The sequence below is a fragment of the Dichotomopilus funicola genome (genome assembly GCF_033296635.1).
Source record: "Dichotomopilus funicola strain CBS 141.50 unplaced genomic scaffold C8A04scaffold_10, whole genome shotgun sequence".
Classification (NCBI taxonomy): Eukaryota; Fungi; Ascomycota; class Sordariomycetes; order Sordariales; family Chaetomiaceae; genus Dichotomopilus; species Dichotomopilus funicola.
Genome location: NW_026944031.1, coordinates 450,393 through 469,292, shown reverse-complemented (window position 1 = coordinate 469,292; position 18,900 = coordinate 450,393). Strand labels below are relative to the sequence as shown.

The following is an 18,900-nucleotide window of genomic DNA, read 5'->3' as shown; positions in this document are numbered from 1 at the left end:
ACGAAACTTGAAAAAACTTGAAAAAAAGAATTTGGGGGATTTCATGGTGTTGAAAGTGGTTATTTCCATTCCATGTTATTCATCACTTATTAGCTGGGCAATGGTGTAACATTGATCAAGTGGTAAATGTCTACATACGGAGATGTTGCTTGGTGAACGATCATGGCGATGAGTTTCAAAGTCAACGTAACTATTTGGGTGTTATACCGGATAATTAGATACATGTCTGACTATATCTCTTGTTTTGATACCTTCTTTGGGTCATTTTTCTTTCGAAGTTTCCTCGGATTTCCCTCTTTGCCACAGCGATAATTAACCTACAAACAGAGTTAAAAAGGATTTTTTTAATCTTAAGGGAGTCGAATTTACACTGATTACATTATTTCTAAGGTACAGTACCTATAAAAAGCCAGATCCGTGGTCTGACAGCTCTGGTGAGTAATTACATAGGAGCATACTAGGTAATTAGTGACCCAGGGTTAGGGGCTGCCATATCCTCCCGGCAGAAGAGAGCCTCGCCAAACAAACCGGGCATTTACAAGTCTGCCTCATCGCCCCTTTTTTTATCTTTCCCCTTTCTCTTACTTCCACACCCCATAAATTGTCCCGTATGTTCACTTCGCCTTGCTCTGCCCTGCCTTGCGTTGCCTTGCACCGGGAAAATGCAAGGGAGCAAGCAATCAGATGTAACTAGGGACATGTAGGTGCAGCGTTCGTCAGCCCCAGCCTCAGCCCCCGAGGCCCTAACGTCATTCCCAACTGCATATCTTCGTACATGTAGGTAAATGAGGGTTTATTTCTCAATTAGGTTACCCGAGCGGCTTTCTGTCGTAAAGTTACAACAGTCGTTTCGCAACCAATAATTCATCTTTGTTGTTGGGACTTGCATGTCAGCATCCTGTGAGCCTGTGAGCCTGTTGGTTTTGGGTGTTTTGTCATTTTATTTTTCTTCTTTTGGAGGGGGCGTGTTGGTTTCGTGGGCTGCTGACTTTGCTGACTTGCTGACTTGCTGAGTACGGACATGATTAGTTACATGGGATGGTTCGGGTATGCAAGTCATTGATTGATTGATGTAGGAATGAGGCGCATGGTTTGACGGGGAATAGGGGTAAGAACCATTACGGCGGGGAAATCCGGGAATGGGTGTTAGTTTTTCGATAATGGTGGTGAGGCTGTCGTTTGAGGAGGGTCGTTATTTTTTCTGAAGATCTTGAGCAGATATAATTAGACTTAATTGATTATCCAATTTTCTTGTGAGTTGAAGTATGCTAAAATGGTTTGATTATTGAAAGTATCACAGAATTCTTAGCTTGAGTGGGACAGCTTACCCTCTATAATTGCATTTACCCACTCGGGAGGATACAGGAGAGGTATTTACCAATAATCTAGGCGAAGGCCAAAGAAGCCGAGAGGGAGATATGGAGATTCATAACTGGGTATACAACTTGGGAACTGTTATGTACGGTTATCGCGGGCCGCTAGTTTAAGGCCGCGCGCATAAACAACTCTGGTCAGTCAGATATCGAGATACCCGCTCTCCAAGATCTCCACTGTCGTGAACCTAGCCTCCGGAAGCGGATTCAGCGCGTTGGCCAAAAACTGGATATCCTCCTGAGAAATCCCTTTATCCATCATAGCTTCTGCCCATTTGTACGCCATCTCGGACCGAGCAGGCGGGAGCATCGCTTGGGATTGGGCGTCGTCGGCGTATAGGGGAAGAGAGTGCAGGTCAAAGTCGACGGCCATGGTGTCGCGCGCTGCCTTTGTTTTCTCGTTTAGTGACCCGACCGCGATCGAGTCGTACATGCCGTGGGAACTGAAATCGACTTGGGCGAGGAGGAGTTGCGCGAGCTAATTACATGTATGTGTGAGAAAGGGGAGGACTAGAGGAGAGGTCGGGCTGCCGCATACAATAATGCCCCACGACCAGATGTCGGTGCTCTGGTCCCATGGCTTTCCGAAATGTACTTCGGGGCTTCGGTATGTCAGGGCGGAAATCTCTCGGGTGCCTGGGCTACTGACTGCGTCGAGGTTAGTCGTATCTTGCTAGGTCACAGGGGACAAGATGCGACCTTACCCGCTCCGAGGTCCGCGAGCCTCACTTTGATCTGGCGTTGATTCTCGTTAGGTTTCTCGTTATCAAAACCGCTGATGCCGACATTCTCCATCTTGAGATCTATCTCAGATCAGTTCCATGAAAATTGGAGAGGAGTGAGTCACGGCTAACCCGTAAAGACCAGCCCCTTCCGGTGAATATTCAACAAGGCGATCAAAACCCCCTGCATAATCCACTTGATCTCGTGCGTACTAAAAGAGCGTGTCGTTCTAGCATCCCACAACGTCTTTTGAAAAGGCCCCAAGATCATCATGGGCCTTGTTGTATCAGTCTCGGGTGCGAAATCAATCATATGCCGGATCATGGAATCCTTAGAGAACAGACACTGCATCTTGGTTTCATGCTGGAAGGCCGGCCAATTCGAGGCTTCGTCATCCCCCCTCGAAGGGCCTTTGACCACGAATTCAGAGTGATTGTCTGATTCGTGAACGGCCTTCCACAAGTTTGCTGCTGGCCCGTTACGCTCGCTTCCCAAGGGATGAACGAGGCGATATTTGGCACCGCTCTCGCCGCGGATTGTCAGCCCTTCGGACAACATCCTTTGTGGTGCTTGAGAGGACGCGAGTCTGGAGGGGGGTATCGGGCCTCGTGTCGCCCGCAGTGGCAGTCGTTTCCCAAGTGTGCCGGCGACGAAAAGGGAGGGTTGTCGTGGGAGACACCAAAGAATCATACCGGAACTGTGCTTGTAGTAGGCACTTACACTTGTTACTTCCTCTGAGTTACACTAAGCCTACTAACTTAGACGCAAATAATTAAGCCGTGTAACTCACTGTAATTACAGGGACTTGTACCCTTTACCTCAACGATAATGCGGATGATATTGGTTTTTTTTGTTTATTGAGTTGCTTTGCCTCTGTAAATACTGTATGTGGAAACAACGTAAGAAGCTAAGAACTTGATGTAGCTCAATGCCAAATGTGAGGCATTTGTGAGTGGGTCCCAAGGCATTTCGGAGAGTGTACCAAGTTTACACACCACCATACATACATAATACATGTACTCAACTCCGGCTCGACCAATGCCTGCTCGGCTGGACCTTTTGCAATTCATGCCCTTCTCGCGGCTCTTTCAAACTTCACTGAACAAAATACATCATACAGCCGATGCTAATAACAAAAATCCAACTTTAAACCCAACCCGTCCAAACCAGACAACCCCCCTCGCTTCAACCGAGTAAGACAGTACCACCACCAAAACAAAACAAGAAGGTCTCACACCCCACTCGGCGAATATCCCCCTGTGCAACCCAAAATCATACCACTTATTGTCCTACACAAGACAAGAATAACGCTCGACAGAAATGGAACGGCTCCCCCCTCTCACCCACAAACTCAAGGAACCTGAGGAAAAAAGAAAGAACGAAGAAAAATAATACCCAACGAAACGTTGCACTCGGTTAATATCTCCTCCCCTACCATCCACCCAAGTCCACCCTCATTCACACCCCCACACTTCAATCAGCTCACCCACCCACAGCACCTAACGTCCCAATCCGTTCCACAAAACACAAGAATGTCTCGCAAGAAATCAAGGTTCTCTCTCCATCTGCACGAAAACAAGAACCTCGAAAGTTCTTCTAAAATATATTCATCATTTGGTAATTACCAGGGCAGTTTAATCAGAAAAGTCCCCAATCCGACGAGGTAATCACAGTACATTCGCGCCCATTGCAACCCTTCTGAAACATATCCTGCAGAACTCGCGCTTGGGTACGGATCCGGATAGAACTGCGAACTCGGCACATATCCCTCGTCTTAATGATCGTTTGTTATAGCCAAGTTCCACAAAAGCTTAGGACAGTAGATAATTGTGCCAAGAAGTCTAGGAAACGGGATACTTACATGCCTAATTATAGCACCTCTTCCCAAAGGTATGTAATTACTGTATTAAGGGGCTTATAAGATGCACAGAGATACATCAACGCTCACTCAGGGACCGGTGTTTTTTGCCTTGTTTGTATTAAGTACTATATGTTCGAGAGTACAGTCCAAGCGCCACCAAAAACTAACTACCTCGCCATACTCAACAAACAACGAGATTGTGTGCGTGTTGCATCAGTGGGGAGATTTGTGTGATTTGATCCAGCCGCCATCCAGGGCGGTAAAAAAGACAGAATACCTTCCTTTCCCAGCATCCCCATGCCGGCTGGACCATAACAGACAAGGCGAAACAGTGCTCCCGGTGTAGATAGGAAGGGAGGGAGCGCTGCTCCTCGGTTTTCCTCCCCGGGAACACAGTTTGCTGTCGCAGGTCCAACCGGCTTCGCTTCACCACCGCCCAGCCTTCATTACAAGTTAATGTATGTCGACGGGGCGGGGCTCGGCATGCGATGGGATGATCTCGCATTTACCCATCCCAACCCAGCACCAAATTCCCAGCTCCTAGCCTTCTGCGCAACCAACCAATTCCAAACCATCCCGCAAAGTTGGAAAACCTTGACCTGACCTACGAAGTAGAGGGCACAACGCTGCCAATCACACGACCCAGTTCCATCCTGACTGGCAGGTATGAGTTAGGACGTGTGAGACGGGTTGTGTCTTGCCGCAGCAGTGATCCCGTTCCAACCTTCGGGGTGGGTGTCGTCGATCGTCGTGCAGAGGAAGTCGCTAAAAGCCCGGTGTGAGCGGAAAGGTAAAGCAGGCAACCAGTTGCCTGCGACACCCAAGTGGCTCATTCCTCCCATTCCCCTCTTCCAGCTTCCCAGCCCCGTGCCTGTAAAAGCGCCACCCCGGCTCTTGTTGACAACCAGTGTCTGCCCCGGCGGCCCATATCCCAGCTATGCGTCGCGTCGGGGCTAGGCGTATTTTTTTGAACTTGTTTCGGCCCTGTACCGAAGAGCATCCGTATCATCGCATCATCGAGACCCAGTCCCGGCGACTCGTGGCGCATGTCTTCGTCTTGAAATTATCCCAACGCCCAGTATGCGGTTCGTGTCCGGTTCGTCGGGTGTATGTCGTCCAACATCAAGCTGGATCGAGCAGGCCCGTTTTGTCGAATGGTCGTCGCAATTATTAGGTCGAGTGGTTGTATGTTCGTCGTCAAGGCCGTAAACATTATCGTAAGACAAGGGGTGAAAGGGGAACAGAAAGAGTGGACGCGGATGTGCCACAAGGACACACGCGAGAGGGGTATTAATATAACCAGCCACCTGAGCCTTGTTCCCACAGGGATCCAACCAAGGGGAAAAAATAGTAAAGAGGAAAAACAAAAACAAAAAAGGGGCGTCTCTGACTCGGTCTCCGCCGAGGTTGGGTTGCATTGCTGCATCTCTTTCTTAAGCCAAAAACTGAAAACTGCCTGTATATCAACCCCCCATGTTGTAAATGCAATAAAAAATGACCACCCCAGGATCCGGCCGCGATGAGGTTGCGAGGTTTAAGGAAGTGTTCCGACCGGGCTTGCGGCGATAGTTGTGGTATCCGATAAATGAAAATCAAAGAAAAAATGGACAAGAAATAAGGGAAAAGGGAAAAACAAGGAAAACGCTCGCTCGCTGATCGCAGGACCGCAAAAAGGAAACCCAACCGGATATGCTTAGGGTAGGAATATGCGAGTGTTTTGGTCGCTCCAGTCCAGCCCATGCAAATGAGGAAATGCCAGATTTGTCTCGGATCAAAGTCTGTGACAATTACCACCACCATTGTGCTGTTCACCAGCTTGCCGGCCCACGGATTTCTACCATGACTGGCCGCGCTGCTGCTGGGGAGCTCATGGTGACTTGGTCACGGCCGGGTCCGGGTAGCTTGTTTCGTAGGTCGGTGGTGGTGGTTGTCACATAGTCGTCGCGTATTCTTGGTAGCGATGGTCCCAGCCGCCGAACGAGTTGTATCCCACGGTGATCCCGCATTGAGGCGCAAGCATGCTTGGGAGCGGCAGGTGCGGGATGGACGCCGACACAACCGGTGGGCTGTAGTAAAGCCCGGCGGTTGAGTACGGCTGGCTGAAGGCCGGCGGAGGCGAAGGCAATTGCACCTCACTCATACCCATGGTAGCCCACATCGTCGTAGCGGAATCGGCGGTGGTCGAGGCGACACTCGGGCTTGATGGTAGGATCTTCCAAGACTCAACAGGGGCGGGCATCGTCGCCGGCGGTGAAGGTTGGGACCAGATAGCGGCACCAGCAGGCGAGCTGGGCAAAAGCGGCGGCTGGCGGACGACGTCGACAATCCTCGGCGGTGGCGGAAGCAGGGGTTTGAGCAATCCTTGGATGCTGTTCTTGACCTCCTCACTCCTGCCGCCCAGAAGCTCTCCAGCACCATCCTCTTCAAGACCCTCAAGCGCCGACATGTGCGTCCGAAACACGAACTTGTTAACAGCCTGGACGAAATCCTCATGCAGCTTCTTGCACTGCTGCTCCTTCTCGGACCAGTCGTAGGTGCTAGCTTTGGCATCGACGCAGTAGATGTCCTTGTGGTAGTCGATGAGTGCCTCAATGGTCTCAGGCGTTAGCTTGTATGCGACTTCATTCCTCAGCACCATGTCGACGTGGACGATGTAGGCCTCGATGTGAGCAATCTGGTAGTTGAGAATGGCCTCAATCAGCGGGTTGGAATCCTTCTTGAGATCCGCCTCGGGGGCCTTGGGAAGCATCAGCGATGCCAGGGTCCAGATGGCGTTTGGCGATGAGAGGGTCTCGGTGAGGCATCGTTGGTGCTGCGGTACGCTGTTGAGTGGGCGCTTGATCTTGTTGATGCGCTTGAGTGTCTGTGTCAACCACGGCTCCACCTTGGAACCTAAAACCACGTTTACTGAGGAGGCCCGGGGAGCAAAAGCGGCGGCCGAGGCCGGTAATAGCTGAGGTGGCATAACGACCGGGAAAGGTGTGGTCGGGCAAAGGGAGGGCCGGTGTGGAGTAGAAAGTCAACAACCACCAAGGTGATGACAACCTAGAAGGGAGGAAGAGATAGCCGGTGACCGTGACCTGGCCGAGTTGACAGGAGAGGTGCGGCGGAGCGCTTAGGGAAGAGACAGCAACAGGCTGGAAGACGAATAGTAAATAAGAAACAAGGTGAGTAAGGTGACGGAGCCGTGCGGACCCAAGACTGGGGGATTAGCGTGCACACCAGCGACCGCAAATGAGAAGAAGAGAATGGGCTGAGCGAAGAGCCTCGTTGAGGGAAAGGAAGGCGAGGGTGAGGGAAGGGAGGGTGAATAGCTCGTATTATTAGAGAAAGTGCGAGAGGGTGGTGGGGTGTTATAGTGACACGGCTCAAGGTCCCGAACTCGGGACTTCACCCCTACGGGGGGGGGGCGCGAGCATGGGGAGACATGGGTGACGAGGCAAGTACTCCCGTACTGTCTGTAATGGAGGTAACCTTCCAGTTCGGCTCCTCTTTTTTTTTTCTCGAAGAGGGTCCTGCAGGTCGCTGGTATGACCAAACACAAGCACGCTGTGAGGAAGGTCCACTGGGGGTGTGCAGAGTGGCAGAGTGCAGGTCAAGAGCCACGGAGGCGGGAAGGCGGGTCCCGCCTGCACCGTAACGCCTCAAAGGCGTCTGCAGTAGTCCAGAGGCGGTCTTTCCTCCTATTTCCTCTTAGTCGATGAAATGGGGAAGCCGCTCCGGTTGCTCGGGGAGGGCGTAAGGCAAGAGCAGCTGGTGGTGCAGATGCATCAAATGCCCGGATAGGCGGAATGCAAAATCGCATGCGATGCGCCTCAATAGGGCTGCTGCCAAACGAACCCAAAGGAGCGCCCGGAAGACATGGAAATGCATTGAGTGCCTGAACTGCCAGCCAGCGGCTTTCCACGGCTGGCGCCTGCGTCTACGCCCACATCCGCGCGTGCAACCCCCCCATCGCTCGGGAGATTTCCCGTGTCAGCAGTCATCATGGCCCTGCTCACCCTGACTTTGCCGGAGTGAATCCATCTCTCGCGATCCCCGCCAATAAGAACAGGCGCATGCAGACGTTTGCCCGCCGTTGTCTCGTTCGCTGCCCGGTTTTGGTGCCTTCTGGGTAAGGGGTGGAGGTACCTCCTGACCTGCCGAACCTGCCTTGAGAGGTTTTGACAACCTTTTTTCCCCTGCCCGATGCCATCGGCGAAAGAGCCGAAAAGACAGGTCGGGGTTTCCCCCCCCCGACGAGCTCCCTCCGGAAAATCTTGCTGTTACCCCTTCGTGATGCGTGGCCTGCTACGGCCAACACATACCGAGGCGAAAACGGGAGAAACACCGGAAAGACAAGAGTCGTGTATCTGGAACCTCTCGATGGCTGTGCACGCAGCATGCCAGAGAGCGACGCAATCCCGACGGACGCTAGACGAATAGGCTGGGCCGACCGCATGCGACCGAAGCTGAAAAGCTGCAGACGCTGCAGGTGGTCAATGCAGCGCCACCGAACCCGGCTTGGTAACCATTCAAGGAGGACGTACCACTTAGGTCGCCAAGACAGCGAGTCAACCCCGCCCGAAAATTGCCCCGCCAAGCCCCCCCGATCCGGGAGCATTGAAAGTTTGCAACAGCCAACTTTTGACTTCATTGCGAGCTTTCGACTGGCGGGTTGGAAAGGGAGTCAGATTAAGCTGCATATATGGTGGGTTTTACAACGAATCTCGAGAGCACGCCTTTTCGTGCCCGTTTCAGGGGGGGTATGACGCGTCCAAACGGACAGGGAGCGCGTGTTCGAAGGGCAAACAGAGAAACGTCGTCTTGCACGTCCTCGTGTGTGGAGGGATTCAAACTTTGCCCAGATCCTGCGGGAGAGAAAACCCCCTCCAAAAGCGGGGAGAGAAAAGAAAGTCTGCTTTCCTTCCGCTGCTTTACCCGGAGCCCTCGAGACCCACAGAACAGGTACTGTGTACTGTGGTAGTCCTTCCAACAAACGCCGAACGACGGGGCTCGAGAGAGCGGCTTGTGAGCGGGTTCACGAAGAGACCAAGTCTTGTTCTCGGTTTAGCCCCGTTCCGAGCATTACCCATGGCCAACGGTGGAGGTCAAGCGTGTGTACATGGTCTAGGTCTGCAATATCGTGACTTCGTGTGAAATCCCATCTAACGTGAGAAGGCACTGACGATGCTGTGAACGGACGGCCTGCGCAGGTTATCGGGACCGCGGTCGTGGGGTGCCAATTGCTTAGAATAGGTGACCCCAATATTATGCGCCTTGGATATTAACAGCCGCGGGTTCCCACTTCCCGAGCTCGGCGGCTTGTTGGTGATCCTGGTGGTGGTGGTCTGGTGGATGCCGGGCTCTGCACGAAGCTCGCCTCGAGCCGCCTTGTTGATCTATCCTGCCATGATCTGGGGCGCTCTAGGCCATCCGTCGATGGGGACTCTTGGGACTGTCACAGTCAAGTGAGGTTGTTTGAGCTCATGCATGATGCCAAATGCGTTCGAGAAGAATCGGGAGGTTTGATAATCGTAAAATACAAGTGTTAGTCGGCCTTCGATTCGTCCTTGGGTAAATGAGTCAAGCCATCTGGATAGGCCGGCAAGATTGTTGATATCTACGAGTCGTCGAAGTGGGACGGACACAGATGGCCTCAGCACCCAAGGTCGCATCCATTTTGCTGAAAACGTGCGGCTGCATGTCGCCTGGAGATCTCGAAGTCAATGAGTCGGCTGCGGCTAAGAGGCGCCATCGACAAGTTTGAAACGGGACAAGCGCGCGACGAGGAGGGTGTCTCCAAGACCATTCACACGGTACCCCCCCTCCCTGCCGTGGCTTGTGGTTGCGAAATTGAGGGCCCTGATCCAGACTGACTTCGGCTAACAACTCTCCCGCCCGCCCTCTTGTGCCACACCACCGCGTCTTGGATCTCAAAGGCTACCCGAATCCAGTAAGCCGTGGGGTAGTGATCATCTGAGACTTCAAGTTAAACATGTGTCGAAACTGGGGATCAGCCAACATGGACTGGTCTCGAAAGCATGCGGAGGAGGGGTTCGGGTCCCCTAAGATCGAGAAAGGAAGGACCCAACGGCGCAATTGTGCATCTGGAGCCCGGCGCGACGGAGAGGGGTCGATAACTTGCCAGCCAACGCCGTTCTCTGGCCATGGATGAGAGTCCTGTCGTCCCATGCTAGTGCGGAAGGTGAGCGAAAGGTCTGCGAGTTCAGACCCCTGTTTTGAAGCCTCATTGGCTGGACGACTAACGCCCATTCGGCCTCTCTCTGGGAGAAGGACCGTGGTGATGGTTGCTGATTGGGTCGAGGCATTTGAAACTTGGGAATGTGAGAGTCCATTTTTGGTTGTCAAGAGATGGGCCTAGAACAGAAAAAGGTGTCATTTGTTCCGGGTGTCTCTGTGTCCCTTAAGTTGCGAGAATGGGACACGACTCGGCGCCCATCTCGTGGTTGGTGCAATACCGGAGACCGAGCCCTTTTGAGTTCCTTAAATTTCCGTCGGGGAGTATGAGTTGCTGATAATAGAATTGTCTCGATGATCAGCTACACTAACGTTCGGTCGTCGGCATATTGAAGGACTGGAGTTGTCAAGGTTTGGCGAGAGATGAAGTTCCTGAAGGTGGGGACGCGATGTGATATTTCTTGGGCCAAAGCTTCTGCGCTTCGCGTCACAAGTGTTTCCAGTACGTAGCTAACCCTAACCCGCATAACTACATGCTCTCAGCGTGTGGCTTGCTCTTTCCCAACACCAAGTTTTTAGGGCAATATTGAACACACAAGAAATCACAGTTTGTTTTTCTCTACACAATTTCGTTTCGAAACAAACAACACCCTTCTTTACCATACACTAGCGGCGAACCCAGATGCGCATGAATTGCTACAACAGAAACCCATCCAGATTTGAGCTGTGGCTTGCCACCTTGCGTGGCTCTGGTGGCTTCCCCGCCAAGCCGCTGCTGATCAGCCGGGATGCCAGGCGAGAATGAGGCGGCCATCCTCTCGCTTGCCGCTCAGCTCAGATTCGCGGAAACAAGAGGCACACCCCGTGATGGGCACATGGGCAACCCCCTGGTCACTTGACATTCGGGAGTCCCTTTTGGGATAGGAAGATCCCGTGATGCCCAAGTCCAATTGCAGGCTTAGGGGAGTGTCAAAACCTAAAATTTCTCGCGACGTCCTTGTTTGACCAAGTTCAGCCACCCCCCGTCTCCCACAGCGTCTATCGCGAGACCCCCGACGCGTTGCGCCCCGGTTCCCCGCGAAGGTCCCGTCATCTCCGACTTGAAACCTAACGATAGGGCTCGGGACTTTGGTCACGAATATGCGGCCAGTCAAGTGATGACCTAGACGGCCGCTCTTCATCTTGGGGATTTGACAAGGCCGCGCAGCTGACTCAAGTTTGGGCAGACAAACGCCTTCAGGCATTCCCTCTGGTCACCGAGCTGTTTGGTTTTCTGCGCAAGCGCATGAGCGATGGGGAAGCGCCAACGACGATTGCGAATGTGCTCCGCTTATGCGCCAAAGGGGAGAGACGAAGGGGAACGACGAAACTCCGACTGAGCCGAAACCCTCACTCTACTGTGTAGGAAAACTCCCCTGTCTTGTCTCGGCGATGCTATTTGCGAGAACGATATCCCCACAGATTGACGTTAACGTTACCGGCGCTCATCTGTCCGCGACGACCAAGTTTTGCCTCGAGTGAAATGTCGGTCAAACGAGATACGTTTACGGTCCGCTGTCCGAAATCGCGCCCCCCTCGTCGATGCATTCCTGAAGTGTCCAGTGGGGTGATGAATTGAAGGAATGACTCCTCCAAAGTCCGGTCACCGCTCCCAGGACGGCGGGTCGCTGGCACGGCTGGGTCGTGGCTGGGCCGGCAAACTGGCAAGGTTGTTGCTTGACGTCACTCTTCAACGGCGCCGAACCGATGGGAAAAAACAATGAGAGCTGAAATCTGCATCCGGGAAAATGCAGTGCATTACCATTGCGACAAGCCCCCCGGCATGCGAAACGTTTCAACAGCAAAAGAATCCGTGTCTTTTGTCGACGTCGGAAGAATTAACCTTTGTTGTTCGGGTTCCCTCCCGCCCGGCGAACCGAGGCGGGGCTGTGCGCCCCGTGCAGCCGGCAACGGCGGGGTTAACCTGCTTGGTGCATCTCGGAGGCAGCCGAAGTCGCCGCCCTGTTCCTTGGCCACAGCTGTGGCTGCCACGTATGCAACCAGCGCCCTGGGCCACGCACTCGACGCCACACTTGAATGTTGTATCCTCCAAAATCTTCCCCGGTTCCATGCCAGCATGCATTTCACCCTCGGCTACCCGAGGTTCACCGTGAGGGAGCTTGAAGATTTTTCTTTCAACCCCCAGGAATGTGGGTGAGTTGGCAGGGCTGGCAAAGCTGGCTGGCAGCCTTGAGTTACATTGAACACCGGCTCCTCGGTCAGTCGGGTATGCGTCCTGCAGGCCACAGCAGAGCAGGTATTATGCTCTGCTCCGCCATGGAATTGCCCCTGCGCTGCGTGCGCCATTGCCAGTTATTGGCGGCGTGTCCGCTCTCTGCAAGGAAAAAACTGCGCGAATGGAAATAGCCGGATGGGAATGTTCGTTGTCGCTTGTGTTGCCTGCCGTGAGCAGCTCGGTCACCTGCTGTCGGAAGGTAGGGCGGAAAGCGCCAAAGGGGGAAGTTGGGAGGCTTCTAATTTCCAACGGCATCAGCCATTAGTGTACCCCCCCAGCGCCCCCGAAAGCGGATACGTTCCACGCGGTTGGGAAGCGACAGAGTGGCGGATGTTGGTTAAGTCACGGTGACAAGAAGGGGACATCCCAACATCCAACATCCAGCGTCCAACAGCCAACAACCAACAGCTCCAATTTTCAGGGGTAAACTAAAAAGTTGCACCACCACTGCCGACCCGGCATGTGTACACTAGTGTATCGTTGTATCTATCTCTTTTGAAATGTCCATCTGCTCCGATCTTCCCCTACCCTGTCAATATCTCAGCCTCAACCCAGACATCAAATCAGATCAAACCTTGGCCATCTCCAGCAACGACCCGTGAATCTTCCCCCTTTTCCCCGCCTCCCGAAACTGCCTGAGCAGATCCCCAATCTGGGCAGCGCCGTCGTCGTCCACTCCCACTGTCCCACCCGCCCTAAACGTGCCTGCCGCTCCGTCCGTCCCGGTCGTACTACTCGTTCCAATCGTCCCAGTCCCAGTCGTCCCAGTCCCAATCGTCCCCGTCGTCTCAACACTCATGCCCTCCGTCCCAGTTCTACTACTACCCGTCCTACCCGTCCTACCCATCGTCGTTCCAATCCTGACTATCGCCACCGCGCACAGCAGCACCCGCGCACACACGGCAAACACATGCTGATCGGACGTCCATCCCAGCGGGCCATCCTCCTCCTCTCCTTCTCCCTCGCCCTCTCCCTCTCCCTCTTCCTCCTGCTTCTGTTCATGCTCCTGCTTACCATTCCCTCCACCAACTAGTCCAATCAGACACCTCAGTCCGTCCTCAACCCACACCCCAAGGCAGCTGAGCGGACTGCCATCGCCGATATTACTGGCGGCAGTGATGGTGCCCGTGGCGTCCGCAGTATCTGTGGTATCTGTCGTCCTCTTGCCGAGTACCCGAGCCCCCCGGTAGCTCCCGGCCAGCGCCTCTCGCCACCGCACCGTCTCCCGAACCTCATCAATGAAGAGGTTCTGCTCTTCGGCTGCAAACAGTGAGTCATCGAAGTCCAGCGCCTTACGGAGTTGTTCCTTGGCTGGGACCAGAGATAGCCCGAGCCTGGGGAGGAAGGGAGTCGAGTCGGGTAAGACATCGTCGTCACGCGGATAGGGCTGGCCAACCATCCGGTACACGACGCGTGCTTTGAACTCGAATTCGTCGTCGTCGTTGGTGTCGGCTTCGTCTGGGGGGGTCTCACTTTCTTTCGTCTCTGTCTCTGTCTCCGTCCCCGCCTTGGTTTCCGTCTCACTGCCGGGCTTGTCATCGCCTGTCTTGCCCCCCCTCTGCCTCTGCCCCTCCCCTTCGCCACCGCCACTAGTGCCAGAGCCAAAGCACTCCCGTAGCCAAACCACGAGCCGGTCCGCAGCAACAGGGGCGACGACTGGCGTGCCAAGCAAGTGTGAGGCAGCAGAGGCCGCGGTCTCGCGGACTTCGTCGTCGTCGTCGATCAGGCTGTCGTAAAGGGCCGAAAGCACGGGGAGATAGGAGGTGGTACTGGTGGGTAAACCCTTGGTCTGGGTGAAGAAGGACCGCAGGGCGGATGCGGCTGCGTAGCGCGTGTCGAAGGACTGGTCGTGTGCGGTGTTAGTATGGTACCACGGTTAGGCCGGGTGATATTGGCCAAGGGGGCTGTGTGTGTCATGCAAAGGGGGGGGGGGGGGGGTTGGTTTCAAACGTACATTGTCGACGTCCAAGCAATCTGTGAGCATCTCGCCCCAGTTCCGAAGTCGGTTAGCTATTTCCAATCCGTCACTTGAACCGCGAGACACCAACGCGGCCATAATTGTTCCGCTAGTTTCGGTAATGGCGCATGACAGCCCGGGGTTGATATCACCCGTTTGAAGGACAACCCAGAGGTTGTCAAGTTTTTCCGCGCTAGGTAGCTCGGCGATTTTCCCCTTTTTCAGTAGCTCGTCCATTAACGAGGCCAGGTTGCTCAATGCTTGGGTCCGGACCTCGGGCGCCGAAGAAGTTGTGCAAGCTTCCAGGTACAGACTGCAGAGGCCCGTCTTGACGTCGGTACCGTCAACGTATTTCCAAGCCTCTGGGATCGATTCGAGGACCCTATTTGCCGTGTTGATATCGTGGCCGAGAATGCTCAAGAACTCCGAGCGAAGCTTGCCAATGTCCTTGGAGTGTGCCGTCTCGTATACCATGTTCAGCGAGGTATGGAGACTTAACAAGGCCGACGAGGACTTGTTTCGAGCCGTTGTTGCCGCTGAGAGTCCCGACTTTGCAACTTGCTCTTGGCACCCATGGCTCACCAGGAAGTTGACGATCTCGAAGGAAGCTGCCTGGACTTCGGCGCAATGTGCGAAAAGCCTTTGCTTCCGTGCAAGCTGCTCTAGGTGCAAGTCAACGGATTCGGAGTCTAAGGTAGTCAAAACGTTAGCCACGGCATGGCTACCCCGAGTAAGCGTCGGGGACCTACCAGATGCAAGCTCAACCCCCAAGTCCACCTTGCGTTCCAAGACAAACCTGGCAGTCAACAAAGTCCCATGGATCCGATTCATACTCCCTTTCGACTCTCCCAATAACCTGGAAATATCCCGAGCCCAATCACCCCTCAACAAGAACGAGCACAACGTCCTAGCCGCAATCTCCCGAACATGCCAAAGCCGACTGCCGAGATACCCTTCGATATGTTTCTGCAACTCCAAACGGTGCTCATCAGGCGGTCCCGCGCGGCGAATGATATCCAGTGCGGGGAACACGGCCTCGGCCGCGCCGGTCTGTGATGGTGATGCGTGATCGAGCGTGGCGTCCGCGGAGCGCAGCAGATCAAGAATAACGCCGGGGAGAGTTGGGTACTTGTTGTACGAGATGCGGACCGAATGCCCATCCCAGCCGGACTCGATGGATGCTTTGCTTTCGCCTGTCCCGAGTAGGCAGTCGATAAGACTTCTTAGGAGAAGGAGACCACAGTTGCGGATTGCCCAGCTATTTTCTCGGTTAAAATTCACAACATCGTAGAGGAAGAGTCGGGTTGTTGGAACTTACACTTCCGACCTCAAGCTTATCGCCGCCAGACGGAGGGTTCTCGCCAAGTACCCTTCCGCCTTCTTGCTCAAGAGCGAGCTTCTGAAGATGTCTCGCAGCGAGTTGAGAGCATGCACCTGAGGCAAGTTGGATCCGTCCGTCTCGGACATCAGAACGGTCTTCTTGCCTATCCTTTCGAGGGCTCCGTAAACTTCTTCAAAGGACGGCGATACGGCGTTTGCCGACAGGACTGCCGCGATGAGGGATGGGATGCCGGCTGACCGACGGGTCGTGGATGCTTGTGTTAGGATACACTGGATCGCGCCCTAGCATAGACTTAAGGTTAGACAATACGCTGAGCCACTTTCCTCCGTTTGTTTCTTACCCGGTACCACTCGCGCAGCAAGTTCTCTGATTCATCAATATCCGAGTAAACATTCTTCAGGGTCTGCGTCAGTTGACAGCAGGTGGTGAAAGTGTATGATACGGTTGAGAAAGCACCGCGATGGCGAAGGCTCGAGAGCTGCTCAAAGGTCAAGTACCCAGTTTCCCGGAACACATCCAGTGGGGGGTACGGTACGCCAGCGGTGTTCTTCATCCTTAGCGTCGACACCAGAAGGCGCAAGAGATTACTTTATTTGAGTTAGTCATCCCCGCCCAGCTCTTGAGGAAGCTAGATGACATACCTAGACTCATGAACAGCACGGAAGCTGTAACTCAACAGATCTTTGGTGTCCAACCCCTCGATTTCTTCCAACTCTTCTGGTAAGTGACCCTCCGGAGAGTCATCGCACAGAACATGCTTGACGGCAAACCAGATCTGCTGCGCGCAGAAAAAGATGCGGCGCTGTAAATGATGAACAAGGTCCAGCTTGTCGTCTGCGAATGTTCTCTTTGAGAGAACATGCCATACGTAACTAGACTCCGTTAGTTACACAACCCCCTCCAAAAAGAGCGAGCTATCTGTTGCACACCTTATCGCCGCAAAGTCAGCATGCACGGGATTCTCAATAGCTGCATGTCCCAAGTCGTCTTCCGCTTTAGATATCTTGGATTCCACTCGCTCCAAGATGTCAGAGAGAAGGGTGAGCTGCAGGTCAGGTGTGTTCAGCCAACTGCACAACAACCCCTGAGAGCGAGCAGCACCATCGCCGTGATCAGCTCGTCCGGTTCTGTCAGCGAGCGCGCTTGCCCGTGCGCAAAAGCTCCTAAGGACCTCAAGCAAGTCTTGGGTGGTTTGTGTGTTTGGCTTGAGGCTGTCCGGGGGGAGCAACCCCAAAATAGTCGCGGCACCGTCCCGAACGTCGTCGAACGGGTCGAGTAAGAGGTCAAGTAGAAGCCGAATCCAAGTGGAATCGGATAATATTATCTTAGCGATGTCCTCGTCGACAATGTCGTCCGTGTCGCCTGCGTGCTTTCCCACTCGGAGAAGTAGCAGCGCTGCTTTAATGGCGGTCACATGCCGTTGGTAAGATGTAGTGGGGAGGAGTTCATTCCGGAGGAAACCCATGTACCAATCGAGGAACGCCTGGTGGCGGTCAAGAACTTCCTTTGCTTCAGACGCGTCCTTCAGCGCGACCTCTGGTCCAAACTTCTTTTGGGGGGCCGCTGGTTGAGCCTTGCCATCAGTGGCCTTGTGTGCTGAAAGGCTCCTTTGCGCGACGGTCATGATGTTCTTGGCCCGTTTGATGAGATTTTTGGTGTGGCCTAGGACTTCGTTGCGAACCCTGGCGTCATAATCCGCATGGAATGCTGCTAGATGCTTTTTCAGGAGATCGAAGGCTACCTCCGAGAAGGGTTTCGTCGTGGCCTGAGAAGACACCAGGAGGGAAAAGGCGCTCGACCGGACGGACACGGAGGGGTGTGCGAGCAGGCTATCAAGGAGCGTTCCCTGGAGAATGACCTTTTTCGTCGCTGGCTGGGCTGGCTGGTTGTCATTGCTGTTGGTGCCTGGGATGGTCCGTTAGCCATGTACTGTACGACAACAAGGTAGGTTCTCTTCCGTACTTGGTTCTTCCACCACGCCGTTCTTTTTCCCAAGCTCAAGAGCAGCCAGCTGGAGCAGATGACCATGGTCCGTGGAGCCACCCCCAATTGCAGTCAGGGGCTGACATCGGTTGAACATATCGAGCAAAGATAGGGCCGCTTCCCTTTCCGTCTTGAACATGGGAGCGAGCACATAGTTTTTGATGTCTTCCAAAATCTCCGCGTTTCGGGTAAGGGCATCTTGCAACCACTGCCTCCAAACATCAATTGTGAAGCCTTCGGCAACCTTATCGACGGTTGTTGTGTCCATCTTGGGCGTATTCAGGCCCCGGAATACGTGCACAATGCATTTTCCGGCTAAGGGGCATGCGTATGTGAGTTCCATCCAGGAAAACAGATGGGTAACAAACGATCCCCACCGCTCGAGATTTGGGAGTGCTGCTACCGAGGTATCCGCCTTCTCGTACTCAACAGCAATATCTCCCAGGTTAATCACCTTCTTATTCAGAAGGTGGTCAAGGCACTGCAGCCCCGACTTGGTCAACTGTTTCGTCGACTTACGGGAGACAATCGAGACAAGAGTCTTGACGACGTGGCCCTTGATGGCTTTGCCGGTCTCAGGAGAGGGGTTGGAGGCAGATGAGGCCACAAGCACATCCAAGACTAGCCTAAGTGCCCGGTGAGGATCGTGCTCATACCATTCCAGGTAGAAATGGAAGAGCTTGGTCGACAGCGTCTCGGTGAAAGCCCACTGCTTGAGGGCTTCATCGTTGGACTTGGCGCATTGTTGGACGAAACTGCAGAGCTTGACGCAGGCATGGCCGTTTCCGTGGTATTGCCTGGATTGAGATGCTTCTTTCAGGAGTTTGTCAAAGATCTCTTGGGCCAATCTGTGGTGCATTAGTGAAGTCCTGGACGATTAGATGAGGGGTTGACTCACTGGGTCTGGGTCTCTTGTGCTTGACTCAGCAGCCATTTGGTTATGGTATTTGCATTCTCAAAGACCTCGGGTTTGAGTTGCTCCAGAGAGCCCCCTGTTTTTGTTGACCCCTCCTTTTGAGCCTCCTCCATATTCATCAATCAAGTGGAGGGGCTCTACGCAGAAATTGTTATTTTCTTTGACTCGGTAGGGGTTGAGAACTCGCCCACGGTTGACGAATGAGGGAAATGATAAAATATAGTATTAAAACAGCAATCACGAACAGGCCATTTCCCCAACCTTGTCGTGAAATGTGCAGTGCTCACCCC

The 18,900-nt window shown here is 53.7% G+C and overlaps 3 protein-coding genes across 3 annotated transcripts; all 3 read right to left on the bottom strand.

Moving 5' to 3' along the window:
- Positions 1–1,515: 1,515 nt before the first annotated feature.
- On the bottom strand, positions 1,516–2,168 carry C8A04DRAFT_26061 (uncharacterized protein; the record flags this gene model as incomplete). Its single annotated transcript, XM_062779784.1, has 3 exons — positions 1,516–1,851; positions 1,912–2,021; positions 2,078–2,168. 3 exons carry the CDS (start codon positions 2,166–2,168, stop codon positions 1,516–1,518), a joined length of 537 nt encoding a protein of 178 aa, XP_062639614.1.
- Positions 2,169–5,887: 3,719 nt separating this feature from the next.
- C8A04DRAFT_35219 (uncharacterized protein) lies at positions 5,888–6,922 on the bottom strand (the record flags this gene model as incomplete). The annotated part of the gene is made up of 1 exon (XM_062783090.1): positions 5,888–6,922. One exon carries the CDS (start codon positions 6,920–6,922, stop codon positions 5,888–5,890), a length of 1,035 nt encoding a protein of 344 aa, XP_062639613.1.
- Positions 6,923–12,980: 6,058 nt separating this feature from the next.
- C8A04DRAFT_35218 (putative death-receptor fusion protein-domain-containing protein) lies at positions 12,981–18,723 on the bottom strand (the record flags this gene model as incomplete). The annotated part of the gene is made up of 13 exons (XM_062783089.1): positions 12,981–13,093; positions 13,247–13,393; positions 13,427–13,870; positions 14,003–14,255; positions 14,367–15,058; positions 15,119–15,627; positions 15,688–15,992; positions 16,052–16,298; positions 16,353–16,583; positions 16,641–17,589; positions 17,653–17,938; positions 18,098–18,542; positions 18,593–18,723. 13 exons carry the CDS (start codon positions 18,721–18,723, stop codon positions 12,981–12,983), a joined length of 4,752 nt encoding a protein of 1,583 aa, XP_062639612.1.
- Positions 18,724–18,900: the final 177 nt, after the last annotated feature.